General features: G+C 44.1%; 1 protein-coding gene across 1 annotated transcript; it reads left to right on the forward strand.

Annotated features, from left to right (window-relative positions):
• The first annotated feature begins 4,386 nt into the window (after positions 1–4,386).
• On the forward strand, positions 4,387–13,297 carry atn1 (atrophin 1). Its single transcript, XM_062421740.1, has 10 exons — positions 4,387–4,413; positions 4,931–5,032; positions 5,451–5,570; positions 5,768–8,616; positions 8,791–9,007; positions 9,150–9,954; positions 10,003–10,695; positions 11,635–11,802; positions 11,968–12,148; positions 13,213–13,297. Exons 1-10 carry the CDS (start codon positions 4,387–4,389, stop codon positions 13,244–13,246), a joined length of 5,196 nt encoding a protein of 1,731 aa, XP_062277724.1. The 3' UTR covers positions 13,247–13,297.
• The last annotated feature ends 8,586 nt before the right edge of the window (positions 13,298–21,883 follow it).

Consider the following 21,883-nt stretch of genomic DNA (forward strand, 5'->3'; position numbering starts at 1 on the left):
CACACATACACACAACTTCACCCACTCCCACGTACATGTACATGCATGCACCTTCAAATCATAGAGTATAATATATTATACCTCCCAGGTGCAGTACATTTCTGTATATGAACTACAGTATAGGTTATTGAGCTTTGAAGGTGTCTGTGTGTGTATAAATGTATGTCATTGCAGGATGATATGAGCTGAGAGCAAGGGGTTCTCATAGCATTTATTTTTCATTCACTCTGATTCATGTGTCTTTGACGTAGAGAGATAAAACATGAGCTTGACTTTGATAGACCTACGTTCAAAGCCCCACGATAATTTTTCCTTATCATATGCACCTACACATGCTCTCCTTCAAGACAATAAAAACATTGGGCATCTTGCAGTGCCACAAAGATGCAGCTGTGGGAAAACCAAACAGAAAATCTGGCTTTGTTTTAGTAGATTTCAGACCATCACTAAGTTTATGCAGCTGCTGTCACAGCCAAAACTAACTATGTGCAGTTTGGGGGGCTTTTCATTTTATACTTCGCAAGATGAAGAGACATTTCACAGTGCAAGAAACTTTGGAGAGACATTTTTCAATTTTTCTGTTTCTTCTTTCAAAATTCAATGATACAACCCAGATTTTGATCATCAAAAGGAAAACAAGTAATTTAGTACATGCAAAATAATTTTCTGGGGTTTTTTTTTCAATCTAAAAACACAGTGGCATAGTGTCAAAAAATTGTATTTAAAGGGAAAATGTTGATGATTACAAAGGGGGTTACATCTGAAGTCAGACCTTTAAGATTTTACTCAAAAGATTTTACTCCCCTTATTTAAAAAAAAATATTTAACATGTTACTGAATACATATATTGCTGTTTTTAAATTACATTACTTTGATTATTGAAATATTAAAATTACTTATTTCATTTTAAATAAGGTAACTAGTAATCTGTAACCTATTACATTTCCAAAGTAACCTTCCCAACCCTGCACACCATTTACTGCTTGCTAAATTGTCACCACGCGCGGCCTGCAGATCAATCAATGACCGCTCGCGCTTTACCTTTTTTACACAGACTTTAACAGCAGAGGGAGCGCGAGCGCGGCCAGGCCTCTCTCTCGTGCTCTCCGGCTGCTGCTGCTGCTGCTGCTGATGATGATGAAGGAAGGGCTGGAGCCGCGCAGGCGCACCGGGCACAGTCTCCGGCCTGGTTGTCATGGTTACCACACAATAGGAGACGGGACAGGGGGCTGCGTGAAGGGGAGCGAGAGAGAGAGAGAGAGGGAGAGGCAGGAGAGGAGGAGGAGGTCTGCAGAGCCGCTTGACTGGACACACCGCTGTAAGGTTTTCACAGACAGACAGGCACGTTACATTACATTACAGGGGGGCATGAGTACATTATTAATTGATTAATTATTATAAACGAGTTGGGGGGCTTCTTTGTTATGTGGTTGACATTGTCATTAAAATACTCCAATTATTAGTGTGTTTCTTTAGTAATCTGCCTTCCAGCTTGTTTTACAGCCTTTAAGAGCAAATATCTACTGAGTATTTCTTTCTTTTTGTCTTATTTAGTGTAAGAAAATGGCAAACAGTTAGTTATTTGGGTCTGAAGCATGAACCTCTTCATACTGTAAAGGTGACTCTGGAGAGACTAGGCAACAGAGACAGAGAGAGAGAGGGAGAGAGAGAGAGAGAGAGAGAGAGAGAGAGAGAGAGAGAGAGAGAGAGAGAGAGAGAGAGACCCTCCCTCTTGATCCCCTCCCTCTTCAGAGTTTTGGCCCTCTCTCTGCGCCTCTCTTCCTCCTTCTCCCTGCCTCACTACTCCCTCCTCCTCCTCCTCCTCCTCCAGCCTCCCCCTCCTCCTCCTCTCTCCTTATGCAAATCACGCCCTCTCCTCTCTCCCTTTCTCTCACCCGACGTGCATCCCTCTCTCTGGCTCACCCCTCCGCTAAAAAAAAAAAATTGTGACTGTAAGACAGGAGAGGGGTATTAAAAAAAAAGTGCAAGTCGTCTTAGAGGAAGAGGGAAGAGGGGGAGTAGGTAGGGGTGGGAGAGGGGGGGGGGCAAAAAAGAAAAAGGGGGCGAAAGGGGGTGGGGAAGAGGCGAGGGTACGCATCAATTTGTACAGTCTTCAGTTGGCACCCCTGTTTTTTTTCCTCCCTGCAACGAGTAGAAAGAGGTTTTTTCCTGCATTATTGTTATTATCGGAGCCCGTTGCAATATGAGCCAGCACAAGCCTCTGTTGACAGACGCCTGGGCTCTGAGGTGTGCGTGTCAGCGTGCAACATAAAACGACCAAACAGAAGGGAGAGAAAGGAAAGGGAGAGTGAGAGTGGGAGCACGCATCGCTGGATATTATAGGTAAGGAGAAGGGGGGAAAAAATGGATGCTTATACTCTATGTATTTTTTGGGGGGCTATTCCTCCTTTCCTTGCTGGCCACGTTTGTGCTCTCCTTCCCCATTTTTCTCCACCTCTTTGTGTGTTAATTATCATCCCACTCTTTTCCTGCGTTATGGCAAAATTATGTCCCGGTGAATTAATGTTAATAGACGCGCACCCACATTCCAGCGAGGAAAGGGAAAGGGGAAAAGGAAAGAAAAGGAAAGGGAGAGCCGGTGCAAAATACCATGATTCGCCATTCCATATCATCTTTCCTTTCTTTTTCTTTTTTTTTTTTTTAAAGATGTGCAGCGTCTAGAAACAGCACACTGCACAGGCATCCATTCTGATTGTGAACATGTATGTGGCTGCTGAACACGACTCTCCCCCCGTCGGAGGTGCACTGTGTTCCGCCGTGGTAGTCAGTGGCAGGCTGTAGGGCAGCTTTGGCTGGTCTCCTCTGCATGTGTATCAATTACATTCGCAGGAAGAAAGAAGAAAGAGTCGTTGCAGTGCCCGCTCGCTGGTGATGTAAGCAGAGCAACTGCATGCTGCTGCTTTGCATCACATGCAGCGGGGTCAATTTGTTGATAATGCTTGTGTGCCTGTGTGTGTGTGTGTGTGTGTGTGTGTGTGTGTGTGTGCAGTGCTATGTAATGTTAATGCTGGTGTATGTTGTTTGCGTCCTAGTTGTTTACTGACCATGGTCATGGACCTGCCAGTGGACCACTGACAGGCCAGTAGCTGCCACCTGTAACTGAGATGCATTATGAACACAGGAACCCACAGCACAGTTATAAACCTAGTCATGTCTATCATACTGTAATTAGGCCCGAATAGCCTATCAACACACACGTCCAATCTTTTTCTATTATGCACATGAAGTGTTGTGCGGTGATTTAAGGTTTTTATTCTTAAGACTGATTGACTCAGTTACTGCAGCATGCACTAATAATTAATGCATAGCCATGTGTAGTGAAGCTTGCTGTAGGATTTACAGGAACCTACCTGCTACAGTAGGAATCAAACACGCACGAAAATCAGTGTGTAGCTACTATATTTATTGGCTGCATGGCCAACTGTGCATGCACATTACTAACTGTTCAGCCAAATATATCTCTTTTCACCCAGTGGTGTGCACTATTTATATCCTCATTCAATATACATGAGCCATTTTTTCATCATAGTGGTACATGAATGAATGTATTAGACAAGCCCTCGCCAATTAGTCCACCTATGTTGTCAGGCACGCCCAAATGGATTACAAAAATCCTGACATTGTACTTTTCCCAAATGGCTGGCTTACTAGACAAATAAGCATATGATTCTGCTGGCCGTAACCAGGTCATGTGGGTTAACCACAAGTGGCTGTGGGTTTGGGCTGTTGTGGTGAAGGTGGAAGGAGGGGGGTGTGGCCCCATATTCCCCAAGATGTTGGAGTTCTCTGTCTTCTGCAGACTGCTATCCAAAATACAGTCGACCAAAAGCACCTTTTTCTGCTCCGCAACCAGAATTTTTGTTTTAGTGTTCTCAATTATACCGAACCAGTACATTCTGTTATTGTGCCAGTGGGTTTTGGCTGCTGTGAAGGCAGAAGGCAGAGAGAGGACTGTTTTGAGTGCAGCTAAAAGCAGTTGTGCCGATAAATTGCGAAGCATGCTGGGAATTTAAATGTTGAAACAGTGCTTTTTCAGTTGTAAACTCTGATGTTTTCATAATCTCACAAATTCTTGAACTCCACACATGGTGCAGACTAGCCTGTTTTATTGGCGGGGGGGTTTACAGATAGCAAATGGTGTATTTTATTACTGCATCCACATGTGAATTAATGTTCTCTTAAAAAACATTGACTTCTCTGTAGTATTTCCATGTAGATAAAAACCGAATGCCTTCTTTGTTTATGCTTCTTTACAGGTTTTGTAGCTTTCATGGTGTAACACACAGCCCAGTCAGTAAGCAACAGGAACCAGTTCAACCCATGCAATGGCTTGTGTTGTAAAATGGACGTTATAAAGAAGAAATAATGAAAACACGGACACACAAAGAATCGGTATGAGCAAGCCTGATTTCTATTCTTCACAGCAAAGTCAGACATTGTTTACCTGACTAATTCCTGTATGTAGTAATTTGGGAGCATTACTACAAGATAATTAGTTCAATATGTGATAGCATTTTGGGATAGCCGGGGTGACTAAGATATAAATTATTTATTTGGTTGTGAGAATCAGTAATGTGGTTGAAAAAACAGATTCCATGTTTATATTTTCTCTCTCTCAATTTCTCCCTTCTCCCTGTGTCCTTTTGCCTCTACTCTGCTACTCTGTTCATCTATTCTCCTCCCTTCCTTTTTTATTCTCGACTTATTGTTGTTGCCCTTGCTACGTTTCGTGTTAAATTGAACAAATCTGACTTTCTTTTGGCTTGTATTAACCCTTTTTTTTTTTACTACAATCAACACATCTCCCTATTTCTTTTATGTGTATCACCTTATCCCTGTAGCCCTGTCTTGTTTTAACATTTAATGCTAACCCCTCCCATCCTCTTTCGCCGGACTTTGGGCTTTGCAGATGCCCATGCGCAGTGGGCGACGGCGGGGGGCAAGCGAGGAGAGAAGGGGTAGACGCCCGCATCCCAGCCCCACTCGCCCTGAACGCAACGATAGACAGACGGTTAGCGCCTACCTTTTATTGTCTCCTCTTATTTCCTGTTCTTGTTTGGCTACAAGTTTGTGTGTGCATGCAGGTAGGAGAGTGATGGACAATAAAGGACTGTCTATGTATTTTATTGTGTGTGTGTGTGTGTGTATGTGTGTGTGTTTGTGTGTGTGTGTACTGTCAGTGTATGAGTCATCAGTACGATTGCCAGACACAGAGACATATCCTTGCTCTGTCAGTATTGTTCGTTAGTGTGTTTTACAGCTTAGCACTTTGAAATCTTTGATGTTTCATGTTTGACATTGATGTTTTTGTGTGTGTGTGTGTGTTCCTGCGTGTGCATGCGAGTGAGTCTTTGTTCTAAAAACAGACATAGGCCTATTAGCAATTCAAAAGCATCACTACAGAATTAAAAGTCTTGTGTTGTGTTTAGCAAAGAGGTGCTGCCGAGGAATTGGCTGGAAATCGCTTCAGTCGCAGATCACAAGGGCATGATTCATCAGAGAGTGAGGGGGAGGAACTTGTGTCTCCTCCAAAGAGGCAGAAAGTTCAGGTTTGTGTTACATTTCATCAATCTGTTATATAAAGAACAATTATAAAGCTTTGATTCAGCTAAATCATCCAAATGGTTCTGTCTAATCTATTAAGAGCTACATGTTTTGCGTCTGCAAGTATATACACACACACAGCACTATCACTCTCTTAAAATACAGATTTTTACCTCTTCCACAAATGATCTTTTCTTGTCAGGATTCGGCCTCTACCCCAAACCCTCCAACATCAACACACTCCACTGACAGCTCGGCTCCCTCTACTGTCCCACCTCCAACCTCAGTTGCAAGCCAATCCCGTGAGAGTGACAATGAAGACGGCCAATCCCAGGGCAGCAGGAGTTCAGTTGTAGGGAGCCTGGCCAATAGCAGCAGTAGTCTGAGCAGTGGGCGGGATATAGACCAGGACAATCGTTCCTCATCTCCAAGTCTCTCCGCTTCCCCTCTGGGTAGCTTGGACTCTGATTCCGATGGCCCCGACTCACCAAAGCAAGGAGAGAGGGAACGGGAGAAAGGCAAAGAGGGAGGAGGAGGGAAGGTGGCAGGGGAGGATAGGAGGGCACTACGGGAGGGAAGAGGGGAGGATTTGTGTGGAGATGGAGAAAAGCCAGATGTGGATTCCCGCATTGAAGACTGTCCTTCTCTGAAGCCCCCCTCAACTCCATGCTCTTCCTCTGGTCTGACTCCCTCGCTCCGTGGAGCAGGTGATTCATCAAACGACGGCAATAGTGGGAGGAAGTCCTATTTCTCCCTGGACTCAAAACTCATGTGTAAAGTTGAATATGGCGGACCGACGGGCGTTGACGGTACACTTAGTGGCAACAGAATGAATTCCAAAGCCAGCACCCAGTGTGCGACCAAGACAACTATCTCGGGAGGCGATTTCTCCCATAACAGCCCAAACATTCCCCACTCCTTGGCGCCCCCTCTTCCTCCTCCACCTGCCCTGAAGCCCTTGGAGCTTGGGGTACAAAACCTGCCTGCTGAGGTTAAGACAGAAAGAGACAAAATAGAGAAGGCAGACAAACTCGTGGACAAGTCTCCTCCCTCTCTGTTGCCGCAGACCGGCCCTCAGCCACAGTCCCAGTCCCAGCCTCAGGCCCAACCCTCAGCCCACCCTCACCACTACAGCTCCACCAGCTGGCAGGGTGGCACAGCAACTGGTTGCCAGGGGAGCTGGGGCTACACCCGTTACCCTGGCAACCACCACCCACACCAACCACAGCACCAGCCCCCAGTGCAGCAGCAGCAACTTCCCTCTGTTTACAACCCTCCGTCCTCTCGCCACTCCTCCTCCCACCCCTCTTACCTCCCCCATCCTCACCCCCACCCCCACAGGGAGTACCTTCCCAGGTACGCTGGGGGGGGAGGGGACAGAGAGAGGGGGGCTGCAGGAGAGAGGGAGAGGGGAGTGAGGGGGGAATGTGGGGGGAGGGAGCTCAACAGGGAGTTCTCCGCTCCCATTGGCAACAGTAGCAACAATAGTAGTGGGGGTAACAGTAACAGTGCTTGTGGTGGGATGGGTGGGCCGAACAGCATCCAAAGCCGGGAGTTTGGAGGTCTCTCAGTGAGTCAGAACCGAGATTTCCAAGGTTCTGGGAGAGATGGACCTACTAACATGGGTCCTGAACGAAGAGACTTTGTTCCAGCTTTCAGAGACAGGGAGCGAGAAAGGGAAAGGGAACGGGAACGGGATGGAGGGAGGGAATTTCCTCTGCCAAACCAAAACCAGACTAGAGACTTTGGCCCCAATGGAGCTGGAGGGGGCCATCCCAGAGACAAAGATGGAGGCAGATGGGGTGAGTTTGGAGGCCAAACAAGAGAGGTTGTAGGCAACAGTAACCCAAATAGCAACTCCATCCCCCAAGGAAACCCCCCAAGTTCAACTAGTGGGCTACCTGTCACCCCAATGCTGAACCGAGACCCACCTGCATCCCCCCAAAACAACACCAGCCACTCTTCTCATTCTTCCCTGCCCCCACACCCCCACCCGCATCCCCCAAACTCAACCAACCGGGACTTCCCTCCTCCCATGGACCAGGCACAAACCCCCTCTTCAGGAGCGGATCACTTCCACAGAGAGTATCCTCCCACTGGAGGAAAGGACTTTCCTGCTGGGGCGCCTCCTTCTGCTGGCACAAATCGAGAGTACCTCAGCCCGCCTGGGGTGACTTCGAACCTTGGACGAGAGTATTCAGGGCCTGGAGGAACCCAGCATCCCCACCCACCTCATCCCCACTACCAGTCTGGGCCCAGGGACAGAGAAAGGGACTCAAACTTGCGAGAGGCTGCTCTGTACCAAAACCGTGGAGGTCCAAATCAACCTCGTGCACTCTCTCCATCCTCCTCTTCCAGCCATCATGGACACCCTCCAAATGCTCCTTATCCCCCTCCACCACCTCAGCCTCCTCTAGCCCCATCTCAAACCTCCCACGCCCAGCCACCCCCAGCCGCTATGGCACCCAGTGTACGTCCCCCACACTACCAGTCCTCTGGCCAGACTCCTCCAACACCCCTATCTCCGTTACCCAGCCCGTCCACAAATCAGATGGGAGGCTTCTCATCTTTTCCCCCTGGTTCCTCCTCTGCACCCAACATGCCACTTCCTGGGCCAGGTGTGTCATCCAGCTGTTCGCCTGGATGTCGGCCGTCCCCTTTCCATGGCACTTTGAACAGCCACCCCCCCTTCAGCGGAGCTTACCACTCAAATGGTAACAGTGGCAGTAACATGGCCAACAGCAATAGCAACAGTAGCGCACCCAACAGCAGCAATACCAATTCTCAGTCGCTCTCGCCTCAAAATGTCTCAAAGGGACCTCCACCTCTTAGTAACTCTGCCAACAACAACAGCATTTCGACCCCTTCCTCCAGTTCATCACTCCCTGGTGGAGTTGGCCATTCGGATTCAGGCCCGCCCCCCATACCTGTCATCAAGGAAGAACCAATAGAAGAACGGGAGGAAAGTGAAAGCCCACCACCAGTGTTGAGAAGCCCCTCTCCTGAACCTAAGCCTGTAGACATCCCCATTCATGCCAGCCAATCAGCAAGGTAAAGTTAGAGCAGTGTTATCATCCTAATTGAGTTTGTCAGTGTGTCAGTCCATTAAGTCCCTCTTCATGGGATCAGTTGTAATTAACAGTAATGATAGTTATTATGACAGAGATACTGAGGCCTGATGGTTGTAATAATGATGTACTGCACCACTGTGTCACTTGTTTCTAGGTTTCACAAGGTCCTTGACCGTGGCAGCGGGAACTCTTGTGCCCGCAGTGATGTCCTCTTTGTTCCATTGGACGGCTCCAAACTGTGGAAGAAGAGGAATGAGATGATAGAACGAGCCCGAAGGGAGGTCGAGCAGAGGGCCAGAGACTTAAGAGAAAAAGAGAGAGAACGAGAAAGGGAGCGTGAGCGTGAAAGGGAACTGGATCGACATCTACAGGTGAGCACATTTGAGCATGATAATTATGTAGCGTGTCAGAGTTAATTGATTTGATGTAGATTAAACTGATCACTTGAATGGGAGGGGAGTAAAGCAGATCAGGGCAGGTGTGATTTACTATGTTCTCGTGTTTTTTCTGCAGCAACAGAAGGACGCCAGTGCCGCAGCAGGGGCTCGCCAGGGCTCCTCTCTCTTCTTCCCCTCCTCATCTTCTATTATCCTCGATCCTTCATCATCATCCTCCTCTTCGGGCAACCATGTCACCCATGCTCCACCTCACCATCAGCATCATCCTTCACACCCACATGCTCACCTTACTCCATCACACCATCTCCACCCCACTCTATCTCACTCTATCCCCCACTCTCTCCTCCTGCCATCCATGGCAGGAGCATCAGCAGTGGTTGGAGGCCATCAAGGTGCCCTCGGAATAGGTTTAGGTGGCCCTTATCTGGGCCCTGATACCCCAGCACTGAGAACCCTGAGCGAGTACGCTCGCCCTCATGCCATGTCTCCACTCGGGGCGGCAAGTCGTGTCCAACAACATCACCAACAAGTTCACCATGGCCATCCCCATGTCCATCCGTCATTCTTCCTTCCCCAGTTTCAGAATCACGCTTTGGGCCACCCGCACCACCTACCAGCTGATGCTGCCACAGCTGCAGCCATCTTGGGCTTTTTATATGGTGGCAGCCTTGAAGGGGGTCCAGGAGTTGGGGGCCACGCTGGGGTAGCAGGAGGCCCGGTACCTGGAGGAATTGGGGGTGGTGGGTTAGGAGGAGTCGGTTTTCCTCATGCAGTGGCTGCACATCGGGATCGAATGAAGCCAGGATTTGAATTCAAGAGTGATGAGCGTATTTACCCACCAGGGTCCATGCCTGATCCTGCAGCTCTTGCTCTTGCTCACTCTCATTCACATGCTCATGCCCATGCCCATGCCCATGCCCATGCCCATGCCCATGCCCATGCCAATGCCCATGCCCATGCCCATGCACACTCCCTCCTCCTTGGAGGGGGAGCTAATGAGGTGTCACTCTATTGCACTCCTCCGCCTCCAGCTCCCCCTGGCCCCCCACACATCCAGAACCCAAGTCTGGCCCAAGTAACTCGACCTCCGAACCCTCCTGCCCCTCAATCCCTGTCCAATCCACCCCCTTCATCTCTCCTCCCAACCTCACTCCCCTCTCACCCTTCATCTGCGCCACCAGCTGCCCCCCCAGCCCCGGCAGGCCCTGCTGCTCCTCCGCCAGCTCCTCCTCCACCCGCTCCACCGACCTCCAACGCCGCCTCACTTCATCACCCAGTCCCCCATTCTTCTTTTCCCAGCTCCCTGTCCTCTCATCTGCCACCAGCCCCGGCTCCAGCCACTCCCTCTGAGAGCTACCCCACTCCCACTCGCTCTCCCGCCCCTTATGAGCGAGACAGGAGTGGAGAAAGAGAGCGGGAGAGGGAGAGAGACAGAGCTGCATTGCCGGCCTTTGGGGACAGAGAGCGAGAAAGAGAGAGGGAGAGAGAAAGGGGAGGAAGTGCAGGAGGTGGCGGAAGTGGAGGAGGGGGAAGTGGAGGAGGAGCAGGTGGAGGAAGTGGAGGAGAGAATATGGGGCGTCTTCAGATGTTAAACGTGACGCCTCATCATCACCAGCATTCACACATCCACTCACATCTTCACCTGCACCAGCAAGACACAGGTACCCACTGCTACTAACAATGTTGCCACTGTCAATATCACCTGTCTGCATATTACACAGATGTGATGTGTCCAAGACTTATACCCTGAAACCTAATGCTTTCAAGTTATATGGAGACATATAGCAAAGTATAAACAGATTATAAATGGTTTATAGCAAACTATTGTGTAGTTGTAAATAGATATAAATGTTTATTAATGTATTTGTCAGCAACTATAAATCTTCCTGTGGGCATCTGGATACTGGTGTATGAACAGATAATGAATAACAACACAGTGAGACACAGTGGCGATACTATAAAATATATTAGTAATAATTGTTGACAAATACTGTACATAATAAATACTTAAAATGTCCTTATATCTGCTTACAACTCCATTGTATTGTCTTGTTAACCATTTGTTACATGTTTATATGCTACTTATACATTTTTAGTCAAGAAAGTTTTTTAAAATAAATTAAAGGCGATCACAACAAGAATCACCTTTTCTCTTTTTTAGTGAGAATTCATCCATATTTTGTGTTGATTTGCATGTCAACATTTCACATGTAGGCAAAACGTTTGGACACATGGAGCATTAATATTTAATCCAAAGTACAAATCTGTCATGGAAGAACTTTTTTTACGCACATGCCAAAGATTGTATGCTTGTTTGGCCCACCACATACTCAATTTACTGAATATAATTGTGTGTATTACTGTTTACACAGGGCTCTGTCCTCCAGTGGAGCCGATTGGCAAAGACACAATATGTCAGTTTTCACTTAATTTGTAGAATTCCTGATTTTTTAACTTAATTTGACTTACCTGATTATTATCGAGTTGTTAAAAATCATATATGCCAGTGAATGCTGTGTATCATCTGTTTTCAGTTCATACTGGTGCTTTGACTCCGATTAAATATCTCCTTTATTTCCTATTACATCATTGGCATCCAGCGGCGGGCGGGGTTCACCCCCTGATGGACCCGTTGGCGTCGGGGTCTCCTTTGGCACGCCTCCCTTACCCAGGAGCCACACTAGGCACCCCCATCCTGGCTCACCCCCTCACTGACAGCGAGGTGCTCCGCCAACAGCTGTTCGGTGAGGAGAAGGCTCCTCGTCCATGTACTCGTTCAGTTTTTTTCTATTAAAAACTCTAAAGTCCTCAAAGTTTTTGAAGAGACCTTTAGACTACAGTGCTGATGATTGACCTTAGTGCCCCTTTCTCCTCCTTTCTTTTTTGCCTTTTCCTTTTATATCCCCGCCTGCTCCTCCTCTTTTTGTCTTCAGGTGCTCCTTTCCGTGACCTGCCCCAGCCGTCCTCCCTCACTGGTCCCATGTCAGCAGCCCATCAGCTCCAGGCCATGCAGCAGGCCCAGAGCGCAGAGCTGCAGATCCAGAGACTGGCCCTGGAACAACAGTGGATCCATCACCATCACCACCACTCCCTTACCCAGGACGAGTATTACAGGTACGGAGTATATATGTATGTGTCAGTTGTTACTGTTAATTCAGTAAAGATTGAATTTGTTGGAAACTATTGGTGTACATGTGTCAAAAATTCTGCTCAGACTTCAAACTATGACCTGAACCCAGTGTCTTTAAAACCACCTGGTACTCCCAAACCCAAAACCCAACCAGAGACCCAAAGCTACATTTTTGCCTTTATCCTTTAAAAGGGTGGTAAACTGCTGAATTTATATGGTGTTTTCGTTCCAACTGCTTTAAAGTTTGCCTCATTCACACATGGAGAGCAATTTGGGGTTCAGTCTTGCCCAAGGACAGTTCAACATGTGTACGGGAGGAACTCTGGATTGCACCACCAGCCCTCTGAGCCACAGCTAACCCTTTACTGACTGTTAGCTCGGGAAATGAATGCAGTTCATTGACTACACACTGCTTATCTTCTTGCAGCATAGATGCAGATGATTGGCATTATAAGATAAAGAGAGATGGAAATTCCCTAAAAAAATTACATTTGAAATTAACCAACCCCAAACCTGACCCAGGCCTAACATTTGAACAACAAGATGGCCCAAACCTGACACAGAACCTGATACTTTGGCACAACATGTGAGATTGGATCAGAGTCTGTAAACTACACTAAAGAATAAGACGCCTGATATTGATTTGTAGAAAGCCGAAGAGGATCTTAGAGATTGGTTGTATTTTTTGAGCTTTTTCTGATAAATTTAACAAGTACCAGTACATGCTTACAAATACCACTTAGCTAGGACATGAATAAAGGACATTTTTCAGTTTTTAACCAGTTCACAAACTGACCAGTACTGACAGGTAGACTATATATACATGTCTACAAATGTACACACCCTCTATAAATATTATAATCATGTGTTCTTAAAGGCAATTCGTGGATTCAAATGAAGCATTTAAAATATGAATATGTCTAAAGGGAAGTTATTTAGAGATTAAAAGCATTAAGCTGAATTTATTAGAGATGACATGAGCATCATCTTTATTTTCTGCCTAAACTATAGATTTCACTCTCACATGATTTCTCCTTTGACTTTTTAGTCACCTGAAGAAAGAAAGTGACAAGACCCTGTGAGGGAGGGGCACAAGAAAGAGCAGCACGGGGGGAAAAAAACGAGGGAGAACGTGTGCAAAATTAAACAAATACGGCAAAACAAAAAGCACTGAAAACAATGAAGGAACAAAGACTGAAAACAAAAGCTGGTGGACTAATGGACAGGGAATGCTCTGCAGAAAACAAGAAGACTTTGGAAGGATTAACAAAAGAAGGAGGGAGGCGCGAACATGTTGCACACCGTCCCTGTTAACCGCACCACGTCGCAGATCCAGACTCCAGTGCTTCCCTGCATAATGTTCTTGAACTCCAGTCCTGTTTTGTATTGTGCTCTGTACAGTATATTAGATGGGGGCGGCGATAGTGAAGTAAAGTATGTGTAAAATACTTGATGCCAGAAGGAATGTGTACATGAGTCTCTTTTATGTCATTGCATGTAGCTAGGCGCTTATTCTGAACTGGTGGAACTTTTGGTTCTATTTTTAGTAATTACCCCCTCTTTTGTATCTGAGGGGTGTTCTATATGCATGAGACCAGCAATTTAATGTTATGTTATGATCAATAGTATTGTTATTATGATTAATGTTGTCTGTTTGTTGATAATGATATAATTATATATACAGTACATATTATTTGTATTATTTTTTTACATTTTCATGGTATGGCAGTCAGTTTTTTTTAATTTTTATTTTCAATTTACCTTGTGAAACAAGATGAAGGCAAAAAAATCTGGAAATAAATTATAATCTTTTTTTGCTAGTCTGTTTCGTATGCACTATTTTCCCCACCTCTCACATACATTCAGACTATTTGCTCCGTCTTTGTTTTATACAAGTCACTCATGCACAAAGCATATCAAATTCCTCTCTCTCCTCTCCCCCTCCCCCTGCTCTCTCTCTCTCTGACTCTGCTTCTTTCTCTCCATCGGTCTCTCCCTCCCTCTCTTGGTGAGTGTAGCTAATAGGAGACACATGGGATGAGTGTGAGACATGGGAGTTGAGTTGCTCCAATGAACACCAGCCACCCTGTAGAGCGAGCATTCCACGCCGCACTGTAAAAATGAAAAGAAGAAAAAAAAAATAAGGAGAGAAATGAAAAGGAGAAAGAAAGGAGGAGCTGTGAGAGTGTGATTTACGGACACTGCTGAAGGCTCAGGGCCGTGTGTGTGTTCTCACCGTGTCCGGCTGCAGGAATCTCCTTCAAACGGACACGGATCAGTGAATGCGGCCTTCATGTTGCAAGACTGAATCACTGCTGGGCTGCAGAATTGGGACGCGTAGATGTGGTTAAACTAAGTGTACAATCTTACAGCATTTTTTATTTTTTAATGATACACCCTGTCCATTTAAATTATCTTAAGAGGTTTTCCAAATGCCTAAAAAAACACTTTTCCATATCTTTGTGCAATAAAACCTCCTCATATTAAAGTGACAATGATTGATAGCCTAATCTGTAGGAGCCATCTCAGTCAGTATAGTGACAATGAAAGCGAGGCACGCTACAGTATGTGAAACCTACACCGTATAGGACATGGTTGTGAGTTGGTATGTAGGTTGTGTGTCATTAAAAGTCACCTTGAATAACTGTGTCAACATAATGTAAAGTATCTTCTAGCAGGACAAATTTGATTTTACCCTGTAGTCACATCATATCTGGGGGATATTCTTAGTACTTCATCAGTCCTTTTTGTCAGGGTGGATCAGGACACTGTGAAAGGTGGAGATGAAAGATGAAGAGATTTGGTGTAGTCCAGGTATTATTGCAGGTTTGAAGGTAAAATAAAGGTTATTATTTTCAGCTGTTGTTTTTAAATCTAGGACAAATATTTGCAAATGATTCTGTTTTTTTCATATTGACCTACTTGTACCAGATATAGCTGGTTGAGTAAGTGCAATAGGATAATACACTGTGCCAGGTGAGTTTAAGTACATTCCAGTAGTTTTTGAATTTGAATTATGAATTTCTGGTGCTGATTGTATTTCATTAGAAATTCGCTACAACTGATTTAACTCTGGCAGCAGCCAGGCTGAAAATATTACAAAAGAATATTTACCAGTAAGCACATGTGATACCAATTTGTGCAGATAAAACAAACAAGGCCACAAATCAACACCCTGGTTTTATTAAATGATCATTAAAGTCACTCTCTTCTGATCAAAGCCAGTTTTTAACTGCGATGGGAAGGTTTCATTTATAAGTCTTGCAAACCTAATAAACTCTAATGTATTCCCCAAATAACAGGTACTCTTTTGCTTCAAACTCAACTAAAATGCCAAATATTTGACATATTGATGCATAACTGTAAATCTAATTATTGTTCATGTTGCCCTTGATAGATGATGAGTGTTAAAAGAGTAAAAGTAGTGAGGTGGAAGAAGGTAATAGGTATGAAAGCACAAGTGCTCCACAGAAATCCAAATCAAATAATAAGAAAACACACAAATACCCTCACAATGGTAGCAGTCTTTTGGAAAACTACAGAACAAGCAAAAGTGAAGCTGGCTCTTCACACAGTGGGATCATTCATGCAGACACTCAGGTAAAATGTTAAAATATGATGCTCTAACCTCCAAATGGTACCATAGACTGTGCCAAGTTACACTGTCATGTATCTTATGTTTGGGTTTGATGTCAGGGACTTATTTGGTTTGGTTCTTGTCCCGCAGCAGCTCCTTCTAAGCAAAATGTCCCCCTTTCATTCAGTCTCTGTTATGCTGTTTCGCAATTGCACTCCAGTCATCTTTCTCTTCCCACTGGAGCTGTCAAACTTCATAAAGGTTGCCCTATGACCACCACGAACCTTAATTTTATTGCACCTGCCCGACAGTTGCCGCTGATCTGCTTCTCCTCTCTTGTGGTCCATTTCTGCCCTGCCAACACACAATAGACACTACACATGTAATTGGACATTAAACTGCCATCTTCAATTTTATATTTCCAATCTTACATTTGAACTCTTCTGTTTGTTTCATCCAATTAAACACTCATATCCCTGATGAAGATTGAGGAGATGCTGAAGCCTGCACAGAGGGATACTTACTCTGGTCAATGAAACCTCTGCTTGAGTAAATCCCCCCAGCATCTCAATCATCTGCACGAGTGCCATCTGAGCCTGCAGCAGCAACAGATCAACTGTAAAGTGGCACAAACGCTGGTTGAGAACAGAGTCTGTAGCCTTTTTCAACCCCTCTCACCCAGACAATCAATCTCTTCCGACCTCCTGCACACTTCATTCCGGCCTGGTGAAGATGATCCCAGAGGATCATCTTGAAGCATTGCTGAACATCTTTGAGTGGTTGTCTACAACTTCAGGGTGACCAGAGTGAAAACCAGACTGGGGCTGTCTGCTTCCTTCTACTGCACGACAGGGAGATGTCGCTCGCTGCACACGGTTTGCCAGCGTCTCAGCAAACTGTGCTCGCTAGGCCTGAAAATGGAGCTATTTCACTGTCAGCTCCACAGAATTATTATACTGGTAAACTACTGGTGTTAAGGGTGTGACTACATGTGGAGGTGCAGTCACAGTATCTGTTGCACATTCAGCTGTGTGGATGATCCAACTTTGAATTAAATTATTATGTTTTTCTTGAATTCTCTGGAGGACCTAAGGCACCAAGTAAACTAAGCTAGACTAGCCTTTCCAGTATACTAGACCGTATCTTTGTGTGGTTTTATTACCTTGTTCTTCTACAATCTGTCCGTGGCGGCTCCCTGCTGCCCACCACCCAATACCTGCTGGGAGACACTCCAGCTACCCATAATCCTGAACAGGATTAAGCAGGTGTAGAAATAAATGGCTGGGTGGATTTAGTGGGGTATATTAATGCATTAGAACAATGGGTCAAGGGATCCAGCCAGGGATCCCTGCACCCCAGGGGGGTCATGGAAAGACTGCACAGTAATTCAAGTAATTTAAACATTTTTTTTTGAAATTATGATATCATTTTTGATTTTAGCTAAAAGTAGTGGCTAAGCAGTTGGAATAGTTTAGAAAAGTAATGTATAAATGACTGAAAAGTCCAGCTTCAGCCACACTGAGTCACTATACACTCACAGTTCAGTTTACAAAAACATGATTATTGGCTAATACTTACATAATACTAATAGTGTTAAATACCATACTATCAAAAGCTGATCAATTGAAAATGAACAAATATTTCCATAGTTTGGTTTATCAGTGGATTTGTGCTCAGGATGCTCCAACAGTATACATATGAAGTGTACAACAGTACATGTGGCTCAGATACTCCATATTGGTCCAGCAGTCATTTCATGTACTTTCAACCCTGTGAAAAATGTATAAATGGTTGGTGCAGAGTAGCAGCTGGAGTATTTTTCTCTTAAAACAAGAGTACCATTACAGTGTTGTGTATTAACTTTGGGGCTGATGACACATTACAGGATTATGTCCAATTTTAACTCATAAAAAGTCGAGCAGTCACGCAGATCTGTTACCTTGTTAAAATAATGATGAAAAAATGCAGAAAAAGTTTAAGAGAAAGAAAAGTCTTCAAGCCATCTTTACATTTATTGAACAATGAAAGAAATTTGCAGCAAAAGTAGTGTACCTTGTGTACCCACATAAAGGGAACAGGGAGTGAGGAAACCCTTTGGCCACAGAGTTAATGGGAAGCACATTGCTCTTTTGGAGATCCAGGGTAAAAACCTGTCCCTGTTATTTTCTGCAACACCAAACAACAAAGAATATGCAGACTGGACTGTAAAATCACACAATGTGTATCTCCACTGTAGGGACGCTCATGAAAGTGTTTAGCTATAACCTCTAGTCTTCCCCTCTGGGTTTACACATTTGATTTAGAGCTGAGCCCCAGCACATAACTCAGCTTCTAGCTTCATTTGAATCCAGATTTTCAATTTCAGAGAGATATTGTGTCATCATGTTAATTGTCTATTCTGCACACTTGTCATAAGTGGTTTACTGCACAGAGCACCTGCATGTACATGAGAGCTCTCAGCAAATCTCTCTCCATTGAGTGATTGTGCCCTGAACTAATAATCCAGTTCAACACAATGTTTTACAACATTATGAGACATGAATGAAGTGTAGGTGCCTGATACTTACTGGAGTCATTATCAGGATCTCAACTATTTTAATCAAACAAATTAACAAAAGCATGAACCGAGCACATATGGACTGAAAAAGACACTAAGAATATTAATGTATGGCTCCTTGAACCTTGCTGTAACCACACTTATAGATTAAAGACTTTCATATAAAATTAAACACTACAAGTATAACCTCCAAACACAGACCTGTATATACTATTTATAGCTTTTTAAAAAGGGCTTTTCATTCAATGTAATTCAGCTTTACCTCTAATGCTGCTGCTGTACATGACATGCACACAATGGCCAACATGGTGAATCATAGCCCTGCATCACAAATCCCAATTTCACCCCTCAAAATGAGTAATGGCTTCATAATGTCACCAAATAGAAAGGGCAGCAGGGGGAAGCCCTGCTTAACCACTCTGAGGAGAAAAATGACTGATAGTGTTTCTTGTGGAAACCAAAACAACACCCTATATTTATATGTGGTGACAAAAGTGTATGGACGCCCAAACATTACACCCTTATGTCATTGTTGAATGCCTAAATTCAAAAATGCTGTTATGCTACTCTCTTAAACATGTCTTTCCACAAGATTTTAGAAACTCGTTGCAGGGATTTTCTTACATTCAGCCACAGCAGCATTAGTGAGGTCGGCCTCTGATACTGGGTTATCAGGCTTGACTCACAATTAGTTGTACCAGTTCATCCAAAAGGTGTTTGCTCAGGTTGAGGTTAGATCTTCCCCTCCAGGTTAGAAAAAAGACTGTCAAACCTTTTAACTGTAAAACAGTTAGAGGTTTCCCAAATTAGAAGCACGCTATTGTCTGAAAGATAGAAGATAGAAAGATAGAAAAGCCTTTATTGTAATTCTATTATAAATACGATAAAACTACTGATTGGTTTGTAAAAAAACACAGTACAACACAGTCTCATACAACCACACAACACAAGATCATTGAACACTGAGCTTTCTCTTAATTAACACTTAATTAACAAATGTTGTTGTCATAGCAGGAAAAGCACAAGTGTCACTAATAACATTAACAGTGGCTCCGTTATATTCAAATTCACCAGTAAGACATGATACTGTGATACTGTGAGCCAGCATGCATGACACCAGGATGCAGTTCAATAAAATTCAATTAAATGACTTTTATTAATTACACCTGTGCTTTTGTTATTGTGACAAAGTCCAAAGTCCAAAACAAACTACTGACCACAAAGTGTGAATTAAGAGAGAAAAAAAATCAGCAACACTTCACTTTAAGTCCCCCTATTTAAATTTTGAGCAGTATATAAACAGATAATAAATGGTTTATAACACACTATAACATAGTTGTTAGCAGATATAAATGTTTATTAACGTAAATGTCTTCACCCATAACTCTTCCTGAGGGCCTCCATAAGTGGAGGCTGGTGTATAAACAGATCATTGATGACAATGTAGTAAAAAACTGTTAGAATATGAAGAATAGAAATTATAATGTTCTTAAAATGTCCATTTTTAAATAAGCTTATAAATGCTAAATGCTAAATTGGGGGACTTTTAAAGTGTTACTAAAAAAATCAATAATCATATCAGCCAAATCTGCCAGTGAGCAACTTTGAGTTACTTCACTGGACAGGACAAACACTCCCCAGTCACTAACAAGTTCAAATGTATAAATACTAATTAATACTACTGTGGTTTTGGCACTTATTTCCATCAGCTGATAAACTCCCAGCATGTTTCACTGTCTGTATCTCAGCAGGGAGACACTTACGCTCGTCTTTACCTGCAGTCCAATAAGAACCATTAACAGTCCAGGTGTCAACCAAAAGACGACTTCTCACAGTGTTACTTTTTTAAACTAAACAATCACTTTGAGGGGGCAGCAGCAGAGGTGTTATTTCACATATTTAATGATTGCTGCCGTTGTTTAGACCTTCATCTACTCACTAAACCGGTCAGAAGGCATCATCAGGATCTTAATGGTTTACCACATCTGCTTTACAGCTTCACAGGAGAAAGCCTGGGCTGTAAGGGGATCCATCGGCTAAAATACTAAACAAACTACACGTTTTTACTGTCTAACACTGACAAGAATGGCGATTTTGAGGCTGAACTCTTCCCACAGGCTAGGCTTCACACACTGAACTATTCTCATCGGGAAGCTCTTCCCACAGCTGAAAAGAAATGTCCCCGCCCATTTAAATATTTGATTCTAGATTAATTTTTTAATTAAAAATGGCCTGTGGTCGCATTCTTGCATGTGAGCTGTTCTTCCATTTAACATCGGCCTATTTTTATACTATTTGTTCATGTAAAGCTGAAGGTGAGTGTATCACCCTTTATTTTTTAAGTTTCATGTGTAAGAACACTACTGACTGAGAATATTGTCAGTCTGCAGAAAGGAAAAACACACACATTGCATTAGAGACACAGCAGTCTGAACAAATACACTAGATTGATGTGAAATTATGAATGAAATGCTGTTGCTGCCACCTACTGGAGTACACTGCAACATCACTCTTCTTCTGCTTCTGCAGCAGAATGCAGAATACATCAAACAAAGCCAAAGTGAGTATGTGGAGTATTCATATTTTATGCTGTTGGAATATTTTTGCCATCATTTGTACTTTAAATATTATATCAGTGAGTGTATTTGTAAAGTTTATTTGCATCATTTTCTGCAGTTATAGTGTTAATATACACAAAACTTAATGAGGTCCATGCACAACATAATTCACAACTTAACATACAAAACAGACGTTACAATTCCTTGTTTGATAATAAAATTATAGACGACAAACATATCTGATATATTGGAGTCATACAGGCATATTTTCTCTCTTGTGCACAATTCTCATGTGTCTGCCAAGAGACTCCATCCATTTAAAGGATTTGCCACAATAATTACACACAAAGTGTTTCCCCTCGGTGTGGATCGTCTGGTGTCTGTTCAGAGCGCTCGTGGTGATAAAAGTCTTCCGGCATATTTCACATCTGTACGGCCTCTCGCCCGTGTGTGTCCTGATGTGAGCGGCGAGGTGGGAGCAGTTACTGAAACGCTTTTCACAGACAGAACAGCTGTAGGGCTTCTCTTTGCTCTCCTCACCATTGTTGTTGTTATTGTTGTTGTTGTGATAGGGGTGGAAGGGCAAGGTGGGGTCCTGCAAACTACTCTTCAGGCTGGAAGGAGATGAGATGAAGTCCTTGATGTCTGACTCGAGACCCTCCAGCTGCTCTGCATTGTGGCCCATCCAGAAATCTCTGTGGCTCTTCTGTTGCTCCTTCTTCACCTGTGAGGGCTCGGGGTGGTCCATGCTACTGCCACTGTCTTCCTCACAGTGCTGGGACTCAGGGGCCTCCACTACAGCTACTGACTGATGTTGAGGAGCAGGAGGATGAGGATGATGATGATGATGATGGTGAAGGAGATGATGGGTGTGCTGCTGCAGCTGAGCTCCTAGACATCTATCTGCTCGGGGGTCTATGAAAAAAACGCACATAATAGCATCATAATCATGCAATCTAATTCAAAATTAATGCAAAGCTGTTTGATGTTTGGTTGCAGTCAGATTTCATTCAAACCCACCTGACTT

The sequence above is a fragment of the Scomber scombrus genome, chromosome 7, assembly GCF_963691925.1.
Source record: "Scomber scombrus chromosome 7, fScoSco1.1, whole genome shotgun sequence".
Taxonomy (NCBI): domain Eukaryota; kingdom Metazoa; phylum Chordata; class Actinopteri; order Scombriformes; family Scombridae; genus Scomber; species Scomber scombrus.